Genomic DNA, 12,115 nt, shown 5'->3' with positions numbered 1-12,115 from the left:
CACTGAATGTGTGCTGTCCCTTCCCTGCCCTCACAGCACCCTCAGCATCCTTTTGTTTCCTTGTATAATATAGATATTTTGCCCTCATCAAAGATGGCCGCCCAAGGCGCTTCCGCCTGCAAAAGATGGCGCCGGTTTCCCTGGTGACCGCCCTGTCTGGTTCGTGCCCTCTATGGTGAGATTTTGGCGCATGCGCATTGCCAGCTCCATTCAGCAGCTGCAGGAGGAGGAGACGGACACACCGCCGGACACACAGCCGGACAGGGCGATGCGGCGGCCGCTGCTGCAGGAGCAGGAGAGCAGCCGGCAGCGGTAATCCGGGGTGCGGCCTACCTCCTCACGGGCCCAGCGGCCTCTCCTAGGTAAGGCATCCTGCCGGGCCTGAGCCTTCAGTGCAGACTCGGGGTCCTCCACACCCCGCGGGGCCATCCCACGGGGGCCTCCCCACCCCACGGGGGCCTGCACTGTCATTATACAACAGCATAGAGGCGGGTCTGTGTGGGGCCGGTGTGCATGCACAGGGGACCCTGTCTGCGCCTGTGTGAGCCAGAGCAGAGGCTGCTATTTATTATGACAGGCCCACCCATTGATTGGGTTAATTAATACAGATATTTTAAAGCTGTGAACACACGTTTATCCAATACCAAATCAATACCAAATCAATAGCACTGCCGGGCAGACCTGCAGGTTCATTTCTCCATGGGTATGATTTATATTGTACCTGTGTGTTTAGCTGAACCCATGGATGCCTGGCAAGCCCACATGCAACTGCACCCACATAGTGACTTACACCTTTAATATTATCAGAGTTTTGTATTGTTTAAACAATACACACGTGTGTGTGTGTGTGTGTGTGTATATATATATATATATATATATATATATATATATCTCATAAACGTGTGCAGTGTACATATAGAAATAAATATGTATGCATAAATGTTAATGCCTTGAAGATATTTTTTTAGGAAAATGTATGTGGATCAAAGCAGTTGAATGTGATTTTTGTTGCTGGGTTTGGCTACATTTTCATTTGAAGTCATAGCTCTGCATTAAGAAGGGGAAATCCATCCTTATTAGTAAGAGAATTTAAACAGACCGCTGATTTCTCTCTCAAACTGCATGGTGCTTATTTGTTAGGTCACACCGTTTACCAGTGACATTATTGTGGCACATAATTTGTGTATTTAAATTTATAGTTGCTTTGGGGCACATTGCGAATGAGACAGGGTGGTTCTGCAGCTCAGGGCAGATGTGAAGTCTTACAGCTGAGCAATGAAGGGGAAACTGGAGTCTTCAGATTAGTAGAGAGAAATATTAAGGTCTATTTTGTTAAACTAAATGCAATCCTGCTGTTGCCTGCCAAGAGGTTATTATAGATTAAATAGCATGATGTCATGGGTTATTATGCTATCATTTCAATAGATGTGAAATACCCTGATAGCGTGTGATTCCTCCCTTTCTAACACTGCACTATTGGTGTTCTGGCCTGTTTTTGATTGAGCTTTCAGCAGAGGTTATCATGAAAATCATTTTTGCTTATTTTGTGTGAATGGCAACAGCCATTTTAAACTCCCTGTCCATAAGATATTTAGGGAAAAGTAACTTCAGTGTGCAAGTGCAGAATTGAAAATGAACAACATATGTACTCCGCAATAAACACATCAGTAAGCAAAGATAGCTGCTGTAACATTATAATGTGATAAACTATCCAAAATTGTCATGAGAACATGAAAGCATTTTTGTCTCATGAATGAGGAATGGAAATGTATAGATCTGCGGTGCAGTGTGTGCAGATCACTTTATTGCTACACCTCTTGTCACAAAGAGGAGCATTGTCATTGTACCAGGGCTTAATACATGTTTCAGATTTTTGGGTGTGGACATTTTCACACTATGCCGTTGAAAAATATGTAGCTCAGTAGGAACATAACTGACTGATTAGTGTCATTGGTGCAGGTTAAAAAAACATTTCTTAATACATTTCCTTTATTGAATGTGTTTTTCATTCTAGTACCATACTTCACTGTACAATTCTTAAGGAGATAATATTCAGAGAAGTGTTGTAAACCAAATTAGCTCAGCCTCCTAAATGGCAGCTAAGGGATTTAAAGCTGCAAAACATGAAAAACCCTATAGATTTTAAAATAAATCAGTTCTGTAGTATTGGATAATTCGTTCTGCATTTTTTTAAATGTGGTAATCATTCTTTGGTTGCTACAGGAACTATTTAGAAAGTCATATAAACTTCCTCTTTTGAAACAGGCACTCGCACACCTTTTTTGAGCTCTGCCCTTTGACAACAAAGTATCACAAATAGAGTTGTTGCTGTGTTACAAACAGCAGACTGTCTACTCTGTAATCTGTAGCAATAATGGGGTATACTTAGTAATATAATGTTACATATCGGCTGCAGCATGTCACTGGCTGCAGCACAGAGTTGGAGAACGCCATGTAGGTAGGCACACAATCACATTTTTGACAGATTTGCCGTTTTTTACTGTAGTTATATATTACTACATGCGTTACATATACAAATAAATCCATGGTGTTGCAGACCGCGCGGAGCGCAATCACATTGCCTAAAGGCATTGATCGCGCCCATAGACCGCGTGGGTGGATGCGGCAGCAGGAGGGGACAGGCGTTGCTCAAGAAATCATTTGAAACTGATTTCTCAGCGTGACGGGCAGGCCACGTGAGTGGTTCGCCCAATGAGGGTGAACCAGCTCCGTGATGCTCCTAGTCACGCCTCCCACGGCGCATCTACCATGGACAGAAAATGCACCCGCTTCACGCGGGTGATGTCACAGCCTTAGCTCGCCTCCGCGAAGGCTGTAGGCCTTAGCCTAAGAAGAAGGGGGAAAAAAAGGGGAGGAGGTTACAGTGAACTTCTCACATGCTGCTTCATGTAGCCTTCCATGCCAGCCATAACATAACACAGGATCTCAGATTCTGACCCATATATTATGATGCTTATACATTACGTTAAACTCTCTATCATTGTCAAGCCAAAAAAGTCATGTTGCACAGAAATGCTGGATTGTTGATAAATTCCTCTCTTCCAGACGATTCTCACCTGCCAGAAACGTTTGACAAGATAATAAAGTGTGTATCCTGAGGCTGCAGTCTAGGCAGGAGCTTAACCTTTTTGTAACACTATATATGGGGTGTTGTAGGAGCTCAAATGCTGTGTCACTTTATATCCATTCATATATACAGAGGTAACCATGCAGGTCCTTGATAAAGTGCGAACAGCACGAAACGCGTAGGAGGGTTGTACTCCTCCCCGTTCTTTAATGCAGCTTGATTAAACATTATTTTTATTGCCATCCGACCTGTCCTTGTAGTTGTGCACCACACACAATACTTCTTCACTTTTTGTAACACCAAAGTAATTTGGGTGCCATGGAAGAAGTTTACATGTAAAGCTGATTGATCTGTAATAATGTAGCGTGTTACTTCATAGTACCTTACCATCGTCTCCTTTAGGCTGCATGTTGCTCTTCTGACATTTTACATTTCCTATTATTCTGGTACGCCTAGAAAATACTTTATCAAAATAAGTTGGGATGTTTATTTGCTAGTAATAAACAGTGAAAGCCGTGTGTAAAGACTCCGTACTCCGTGTCAACATCAGTGACAGAAAGCGGATGCATTTACTGAGCGTTGGGAAAGGTTGGCGTTCAGCGTAGCTGCTTTCAATGCTTAGGTTGAAGCCTTTAACAGGAACTAAATACGTTGATCAGTATTTTCCGTCTTGGAACTTTTCCCATACGCCAGGTAAACTTGCTGGGTGTTTACTTCAGCAGTATGTGACTTAATTTGGGCTTTAAGCCATGTCAGAAGTAAAATGCTGAAAGTGGCACTCGTGTAACTTATAAAATGTCGCTGCAGGAACAGATATTTTCCCTATTTAGGAAGTATGTTTTGTTTTGCACAGTGACCCCAGGGGAAGGAAGCAGAGTTCCGGGGTTACCTGGGCTTGCAATGCGATGAACTACACGTATTTAGTATTTTGTGAAAGCCTTTATTGACCAATATATTCATGTTTCCATTTTTTTATACATTGCTTTCTTTGATTTCTACTTAAAACAACTGTATTATACTATGTAGAAAGAGAAAATGGCTTTGCTATTCTTTAAGGAACGCCTGGAATAGGGAGATGTGCTTCTGCCTGTCAGTAAGTGTGCTGCTGTATACCCTGGCATGGACACTACTGTGGCTTCATTGCATTTTCCTGGCTACGTTTTCATAGGTTAGTGTAAAGCCCACATACTGCAAAGATGATTCACCAGTAAAGATTCATTATGCGGATGGAAGTTTAAGATGTTTGCAAAACAAGATTCTAAAAATCTGCCTGAGGTTAGATATTGGCATCACTTTGGCTAATCTAATAGACCAGGAATTCAGATGAGGGAGAAGATGTAGCACCATGGCATTTCCATAGGCAACTGCCTATCCCTTGCAATCCTATCCCAACTGCCTATCCCTGGCAATCCTATCCCAACTGCCTATCCCTGGCAATCCAACTGGTTTGAGATATATGTCCTTTTACCATCAAGGCGCCTTATAAATACGCATTCCTGTTTTTTTGCTATCATCCTGACCAGGGGGTCAGTTGTTGTATTTCAGGCAGCCCCTTTCATGTGGACAATATCCCCATTTAAGGTTTTACATTGTGTTTTTGTTTATTTATCTAGTCAGCGCTACCTGCTCAGTTTTTCTTACCATGGCATTTCCAGCTCCACCAGTAGCATAAGGGTTCATAAATGTTTCCATTTGTATAACATCAAAAGTATCATGGCTTCACATCACCCTTTTGTTGCAGTGATGTGGCAATCACACTATCTCCCAATTATTCCTCAATAATTAGAACGTTCAATCTTTTATTAAGTGTGTGCACATTTGTTGTGGATGGTTAAGCGTGGTTTGGTGATCTTGTTGAGTGTCACGTGACATCTTCACTGATGGCTACATCAGATTATTTATCATTAATATCTGCATGGCCCAGTGAAAGTAATTGATCATTCACATGTAAATAAATGATGTAATTACGAGTCCTTGTCCAGAAACAGTTTGCATGCATTTCATTGAGAAATGCTTTTACTGCCTTTGTTCTTTTATAAACAAATTTAGCTGTGTGGATCCGCCCTGTGAGAAGATGACTTCACCTAGTCTCCCCCTGATACAAAGCCTCCAGGCCCGGTATCTGAAAGCTTCACCAGTTGGGTTTCTGATCAGCCATTCAGAGGATGTACTCCTCTTGATTTCCTTTCTTTTAAACCAGAAACACATTCTTTAAATGTATGAAACAGGAGTGTTCTGTACAATGCAAATGGTAAAAAGACCCTCCAGTTATATTTCAAACATCTTTATATTGTGTTTTTTTTTTTCATTCATTTCCTGAAAACAAGTTTTCAGCTTATTAATCATTTAATAAACATATTACAGGAAAGAAAGCAAACAATTCACAATGACAGTAAAACATCCCTCATTTTAGTGCTTGCTGGGCTTTTCTAGTCCAATTCAGTTGTATTTTTTCACAAAATAATCCAGTCAGAAGAAAAGATCAATGTTGGAAATATTGACTTTATCTTATCCTGCTTCCTAACCCTGTGAAACCACTTCCTGGGTTAATCTCTTATTAAACCAATAAGCAGCTTTTTGTGACTGAGTCCTGCTGGTAATATGGCTTGAATGTGCAGCACCAGAGAGAGGCCTACCACAGTCGCAGCAATCATTGGTGCATCATGCAGATTGGGTGGTTTATCAACACTGGCACTGCCTGAGGCGCGGCTCTAACACCCTGCTTTGCAATGCGTTGCACTCCCCACTGGTACTGAAGAGGTTAACAAGACCCTTTAAATCAGGAGTGACCACCTCTAGTCCTCAAGGGCCACCAACAGGTCAGGTTTTCAGGATACCCTTCTCTGCTGAAGCAGGGCTATCCTGAAAATATGACTTGTTGGCCACCCCTGCTTTAAATAACCTGTACCCCTCACATGCCTTTCAGTTTTGGCAACAAAGCTCATGCCGCATTTCAAATGTGGGGACTCTGGGCAGGTTTTTGTAGCTTTTGTAGCTCACTGCAAGTGTCAGTTAGGTGAAGGTATTTATCTATCTAAATATCCTGTTTCGTTTCAAAATAGTATTATGAACTAAAACAAATGAATTGCAAGTAATAAATAGGCAGGGAGAATTTCTTCCTGCTTAATTTTATATATTTATATGTATTCTTTCTGTGGATGAACATGTTCTTAATGCCATTTATATTGGTCAGTCCCAGTAAGCATTGCACGTGCTGTAATCATGGCAGAGACGTTAAACTTGCAGGCAAAATACGAAATATTTGCATGAAATAATTGGGCTATGTATAAGCCTTTTAGCTTTGAATGTGTTTTTGGATTGCAATAGGGTGAAAGGGCATCATCAGGTTAATATTTGTTCTAATAAGATATAATTTGTACCATTTATCTACAAAGTCTGTTATGTGTTAACTTTTTTAGGTGGCAGGGGCTAGTACAGTATTGGAATTCAAACATGTTTGGGGTATACATAAGGCGCTCCTAAATATAAAAGAAAGCTGGGGATCAGATGGGGTCTGAGGGTTTACAGTAGAGCGGACGATAGGCAGAGTGGTTCTCATCTGCCGTACCATTCTGTTTCTATATATTGTGCTTTTTAATACAAGGAAATGTCTCTTCTCATGAATAATATTTGTTCTATTGGATTGGTAGTGTTCCGCGTGAAACACAATATCAGGTTGGGAAGATCTCGGCTTGTTTGTGCCATTCCCTAAGGGCTGTTCTATAATGCGTGCGCTTGCTGCGCGGTGAGCGCGTGTGGCAGGTATTGTTTGCTGAGGTTAGTCAGCCATTCTATAATAGGACCGCTTGCAGTGTGCGTGGAACCGGCCGACAGGTGGGAAGATGAGGAAAATAATGAATTTGCGCCGCTGAAGTGTGTGTGTGTGTGTGTATACAATTAATAAATAATTTATTAACTTATTTATTTATAACACACACACACACACACACACACACATACACACATACACACATACACACATACGTGTATATGTAGCTCCCAAAATACTTACCTGGTTGAAATCTCCCTCCAGGGGAAACAAAATGGCTGCCACGTCATCCATTGCAGCTTTCTGTTGGACCTCCATTTAATTTGCCTTTAAAAAACGGAAAGTAGTTCTGGTATCTCGGAAACCAGGAGTGTTGATAATAGTGGTTTTCAGTTCATCAGGACGCCTCAGTTGCAATCCTGTACAAACAAGAGGGGAAAGGGGGGAGAGATCAGTCAGGGGGGGATTGCTCCTTAAAGGGTGCAGTCTCGCATACAGTGCTCGGCCAGTTGAAATTCTTAGGAGGCCTCTGAATTTGGAAGTGTTTATCAATCAAGTGTTTTCTTTCCCCTTATCCCATCCCTGTCCTTATCAGAGAACTGATAAAGATAAGGGGAGAGGGGACTGGCTGTAGTTGCTGATCACACAAAAGGGAGGCGCCAGAGGAAATCAAACCCCTCCCATGTGTCACTTTAACAAAATAAATACAAATACTTGTAGGTGTCAGATTTGGGTAAAAAGGTGATCAAGCACCCAGGTGAGACCACAGAAACCTGTCACTGGAGCTAGGTCACTTTGGTTTTAGCAGGGATTGCCCCTTTAAACTTTGCTTGCAAGTTAACCTCTTATGCTGAATGACCAGTTGTGGATTATGATTCTGGCTCTTCCAATATGGGGGTGGTTTAACCCTGTGGCTGCCACAGGGACCAGCTACACAAGCAGTGAAAAAGTTTAAACCCTTTAATAATGATGTTTCTTTCCCTTTAGGGCGCTCTGCAGAACGATGTACCCCTGGACCAGTGGCTTAACATTACAAGGCCTCCCGCCTATTTGCTGTGTATTTAAATTAGACTTTTAATATCCCACCAGCTGCTCATCAGACACATGGTAAATTGCTGTCATTCTCAAGATTGTATCTTTGAAGGCCAAGCCCTCTCCAGCTTTTCTCCAACAAGAGAAGACCACAAGGATAAATTCACCGAAGGAATTTGTGACCTATCGCCCTCTAGATTTGCTCCTCTCCTAGTTGGTGCTGGTCCACCCCCTAGCCATGGAGCAAGGAATGGATTACTGGTTAACTGTGATACAACAGAAGGATGTTGGGAAGAGACTTCAGGCGGGACCAGACATGATAGATTACCTGTCGGATAAGCAGAAGTCTGTAGACCTTGAGCAGGACCAGACTCAGCTTGATAGGATGGTTGATGGGATTGCCACATCCTGGGTGAATTCTAGCCATTACAAGGTATGACCGAGCATCTTATCGTTACTAGCCAAACGTCAAATGATTTCACGTTCGGAAGATAATGGGAGGGCGAATTGTGGTCATTCCACATCAGGGGCGACCAACTCCCGGTCAGGTTTTCACGATACCCCTGCGTCGGCACAGGTGGCTGTCATTGACTGAGCCACCTGCGCTGAAGCAGGGATAACTTGAAAACCTGACCGGTTTGTGGCCTTTGACTGGAGTTGGCCGCCCCTGTTCTACAGTACACACGCCATGGTTGGATATCAATGTCAATTAAAATACAGGATCTCTCAAATCACCATGATTTCTTTTCAAGATTATTTTTAAAGTAAATGTGATTGTTTAGTTTCCACGTGTACTGTTAAGCTTCCTGTCTTGATATTTCTCTATTGCTGGATCATTTGACAATGGGGATTTCATGAACCCCAATTTTATGGGGGGGGGGGGGTAGGTGATTCAATAATTGTTTTTAGGTTTTACATTTCGCAACGTTTTCCAATAGTAGACATTGTGAAGCTACGAAGTGCTGCTTTATTTTTACACATGTCGTTTCTGTTTGTGGGGTTGGGTTCATAGAATAAGTGTAATAAACACAAATGTTCTATATTACTCATTTGTTATAGTTGGAGAAGAATGCATTCTTGATTCTGAAAGACAGATACAAAATACCCACATCAAATTCTGAGATTTGTTATTGAAATGTAAATAAAAATATAGCTTGAGCAGGTTCACATGTGTCAGACAGGTCTGCAACTTGGTCTTTTACAATTATCTTTTAGCATACAGTGCTAACACTGCAGCCAGGGATTCTGGGAAATTACATGCAAATGAGCACAGTGTGTCACGTTTTACTTCAAATCATGGACCCCTATAAGCTTATGCCTGCTTCGTTACAAAGCTTTTCAGCACAGCCAGTACAACCCATTCACAGACAGCTGTTTCCACCTTTTGGGTCTCTTCAGTGCGAGGCTGGTTATACTGGCGCTGCCGCGCGTGTGTGTGTGTCTTGCATAATGCAGTTTTATATGGTTGCAATTCTAAAATGATTAAATAAAAATGGCCTCTCCCTAGTTGCGTTGCTCTAAGCATGATTTTCACGCCAAATATTCTGTGCCATTTTAAAGCCAGAACATCCTGGCCTCCTTGCAATGTTTGCTGGTCCTGTTACGATGTATCGTTGCAATGTTTGCTGGTCCTGTTACGATGTATCGTTGCAATGTTTGCTGGTCCTGTCACGATGTATCGTTGCAATGTTTGCTGGTCCTGTCACGATGTATCGTTGCAATGTTTGCTGGTCCTGTTACGATGTATCGTTGCAATGTTTGCTGGTCCTGTTACGATGTATCGTTGCAATGTTTGCTGGTCCTGTTACGATGTATCGTTGCAATGTTTGCTGGTCCTGTTACGATGTATCGTTGCAATGTTTGCTGGTCCTGTTACGATGTATCGTTGCAATGTTTGCTGGTCCTGTTACGATGTATCGTTGCAATGTTTGCTGGTCCTGTTACGATGTATCGTTGCAATGTTTGCTGGTCCTGTTACGATGTATCGTTGCAATGTTTGCTGGTCCTGTTACGATGTATCGTTGCCATGTTTGCTGGACCTGTTACGATGTATCGTTGCCATGTTTGCTTGTCCTGTTACGATGTATCGTTGCCATGTTTGCTGGTCCTGTTACGATGTATCGTTGCCATGTTTGCTGGTCATGTTACGATGTATCGTTGCCACAGAAAAGTTTGACCACAATCTGCAAAAGATTTACCAAGTGTCCTCCAAGATTATTTTTTTTTTAATGTACTTCAGCTCAAAAACATTCAGGGATGTACTGACTGCATGGGGATATTCTTCGCAAAAACTGTGTTTTGGCAGCTTTTACCAATAGTGTACACAACTCTGTATCTTATGTTACATTTTTGGAGGCGTATATATATAAAGTTTATATCAAGGTTTTTTTTCCTGCACATCCACAATTAACAGTTCCAGTTCATATATATATATATATATATACAGAAGGAAAAAAGCTGCGCCTTACAGGAATAAATGAACTATGTATGTCTATGTAAAAATATATCTATTGTATAACCTAATGATCTAAACAATAATGTGTAGGTATACAGACCTATAACCATAAGATAGGCCCATTACAAACATAAAACATATACACATGGAAAAAAAGCAATTGAAAGGATAAACCAGTCCTCAGATAGTTCCGATGATGAATATGGGTGCTGGTATGTAGGGTCTCCGGCAGCTCTCAATGTGGATCTACCACGTCCACAGGATATCTAAAAAGGAAAAGAGAGAAGAGAGCGCACGCCCATAGCGTATAAAAGTATATTTAATGAAGGGGGGGAGGGAGGGGTAAAAAACGCACTTACAAGAAGTACAATAAAATCAAGCATATGTGATAATAATCACCACCATCCGGTCTAACTGCAAGCTCTTGGGGCAGTCCCAGGCTCCGTTGGTGAAGGAGCAGCGTCTCAGCAGATTCCAGGACTGATGTAGGTCATCCGGTCAAAATGCAGACTTTGGGGGCATTCCCAGGCTCCGTTGGCAAATGAGCAGCGTACCAGCAGTGTCCCAGGGCTGGTGTGCTGTAAATAGTCCCAGACAAAAGTTCTGTATGGATAGTGCCTGCAGCACTAGCGCTAGGATCAATCCACTCCTGCGCTGGATGTAGACTTGAATGTCAGTGCGTCTGACGTCACGACGCTCCCTGACGCGTTTCGTCAGTCTCGGCTAACTTTTTCAAAGGGATAACGTGAGGGGGGGAGGTCCGGTTTTATATACACACTCCAATAAAGGTAATTGTTGAAAAAACGCCCCTACTCAGCTGCAATCATTATCCGTGCTGCCAACACTATAGAATACATAGTTACATTTAATGCAGATATTTACCCTGAAAGAATTTGGAGGAGATGATAAATTTAACATATACATACAATACAATGTCTATCATATTGCTAAATATACATTTACAATTAACACACAGTTAAACATATATTTGATATAAAATAGTTATCAGTAACCAATTATAAAACAACAATATAAAACAGCATCGTTCTCTAGGGTTCAAACCAAAATTGAAAATACTAGTCTTGTATGTGGATCAAACCCCATCAATATTAACTATGGGATACATTGCAATAACTCAGCATTGTGAAATGATGATACATATCTAGATCCCACCTGTAGATAGAGGGATGATCACACATAAGCCAGTTTGGAGTATAATACTTAGATATTGATGATAGAAAAAGAGATCATATGACATTATAAACTTATTAATATATGTGCAACCAAAATATAACAAGTATTAAATATTGCACCCTGATGAGTGCCTAAATCAAATATCAATTCTTATGATCCCATATGGTTGGACCAAGGACAAAATGAATTTAAATATAAATATAATAAAAAAATATATGGATGAAAAATTAAAAATGAAATATAAAAATAAAAATAAAAATAAATTTTAATAAAAATAAATTTTTGAATTTAAATGTTCATACAAATGAAAGCCTAAACTCAAAAGGAGACTATGTAACTGGAGTCTATATGCCACAAACAAAGCTGGGGCCCGGAAGGTAAATCTATAAATATGTGCTACAGTGTGATATAGTGAACCAAGTGTTGTGTATGTAAATAAGTTATGTGTACTATAAACTATATCCTATATACCTATTTGTATTTATTCTATGTGGTGACTACCAGGCCCTAGTTGGCCATGTTTAAGTGAATATCTAATGAATAAATTCATTATATATATTTAAGAGTACTATTATGG

At 41.1% G+C, this 12,115-nt stretch overlaps 1 protein-coding gene across 27 annotated transcripts in view; it reads left to right on the top strand.

The window, feature by feature from the left end:
• Window positions 1-192: 192 nt before the first annotated feature.
• The window catches only part of CLASP1 (cytoplasmic linker associated protein 1), a 217,866-nt gene continuing 205,943 nt past the window's right edge, over window positions 193-12,115 (top strand). For 23 of the 27 annotated variants that reach the window (XM_075609861.1, XM_075609853.1, XM_075609845.1 and 20 more), the window contains exons 1-2: window positions 194-362; window positions 7,845-8,322. In XM_075609861.1, coding sequence (XP_075465976.1) covers window positions 8,128-8,322 — 195 coding nt within the window. In that variant the 5' untranslated portion in view covers window positions 194-362; window positions 7,845-8,127. Of the gene's footprint in view, window positions 363-7,844; window positions 8,323-12,115 lie in introns of all 27 variants that reach the window. The other 4 variants (XM_075609840.1, XM_075609841.1, XM_075609839.1 and 1 more) reach the window with 2 other exon arrangements.

This window comes from Ascaphus truei, chromosome 7 (assembly GCF_040206685.1).
Source record: "Ascaphus truei isolate aAscTru1 chromosome 7, aAscTru1.hap1, whole genome shotgun sequence".
NCBI classification, from domain to species: Eukaryota; Metazoa; Chordata; class Amphibia; order Anura; family Ascaphidae; genus Ascaphus; species Ascaphus truei.
Note: the sequence above shows the minus strand (reverse complement) of the source record. Positions and strands in the feature narration are given on the sequence as shown.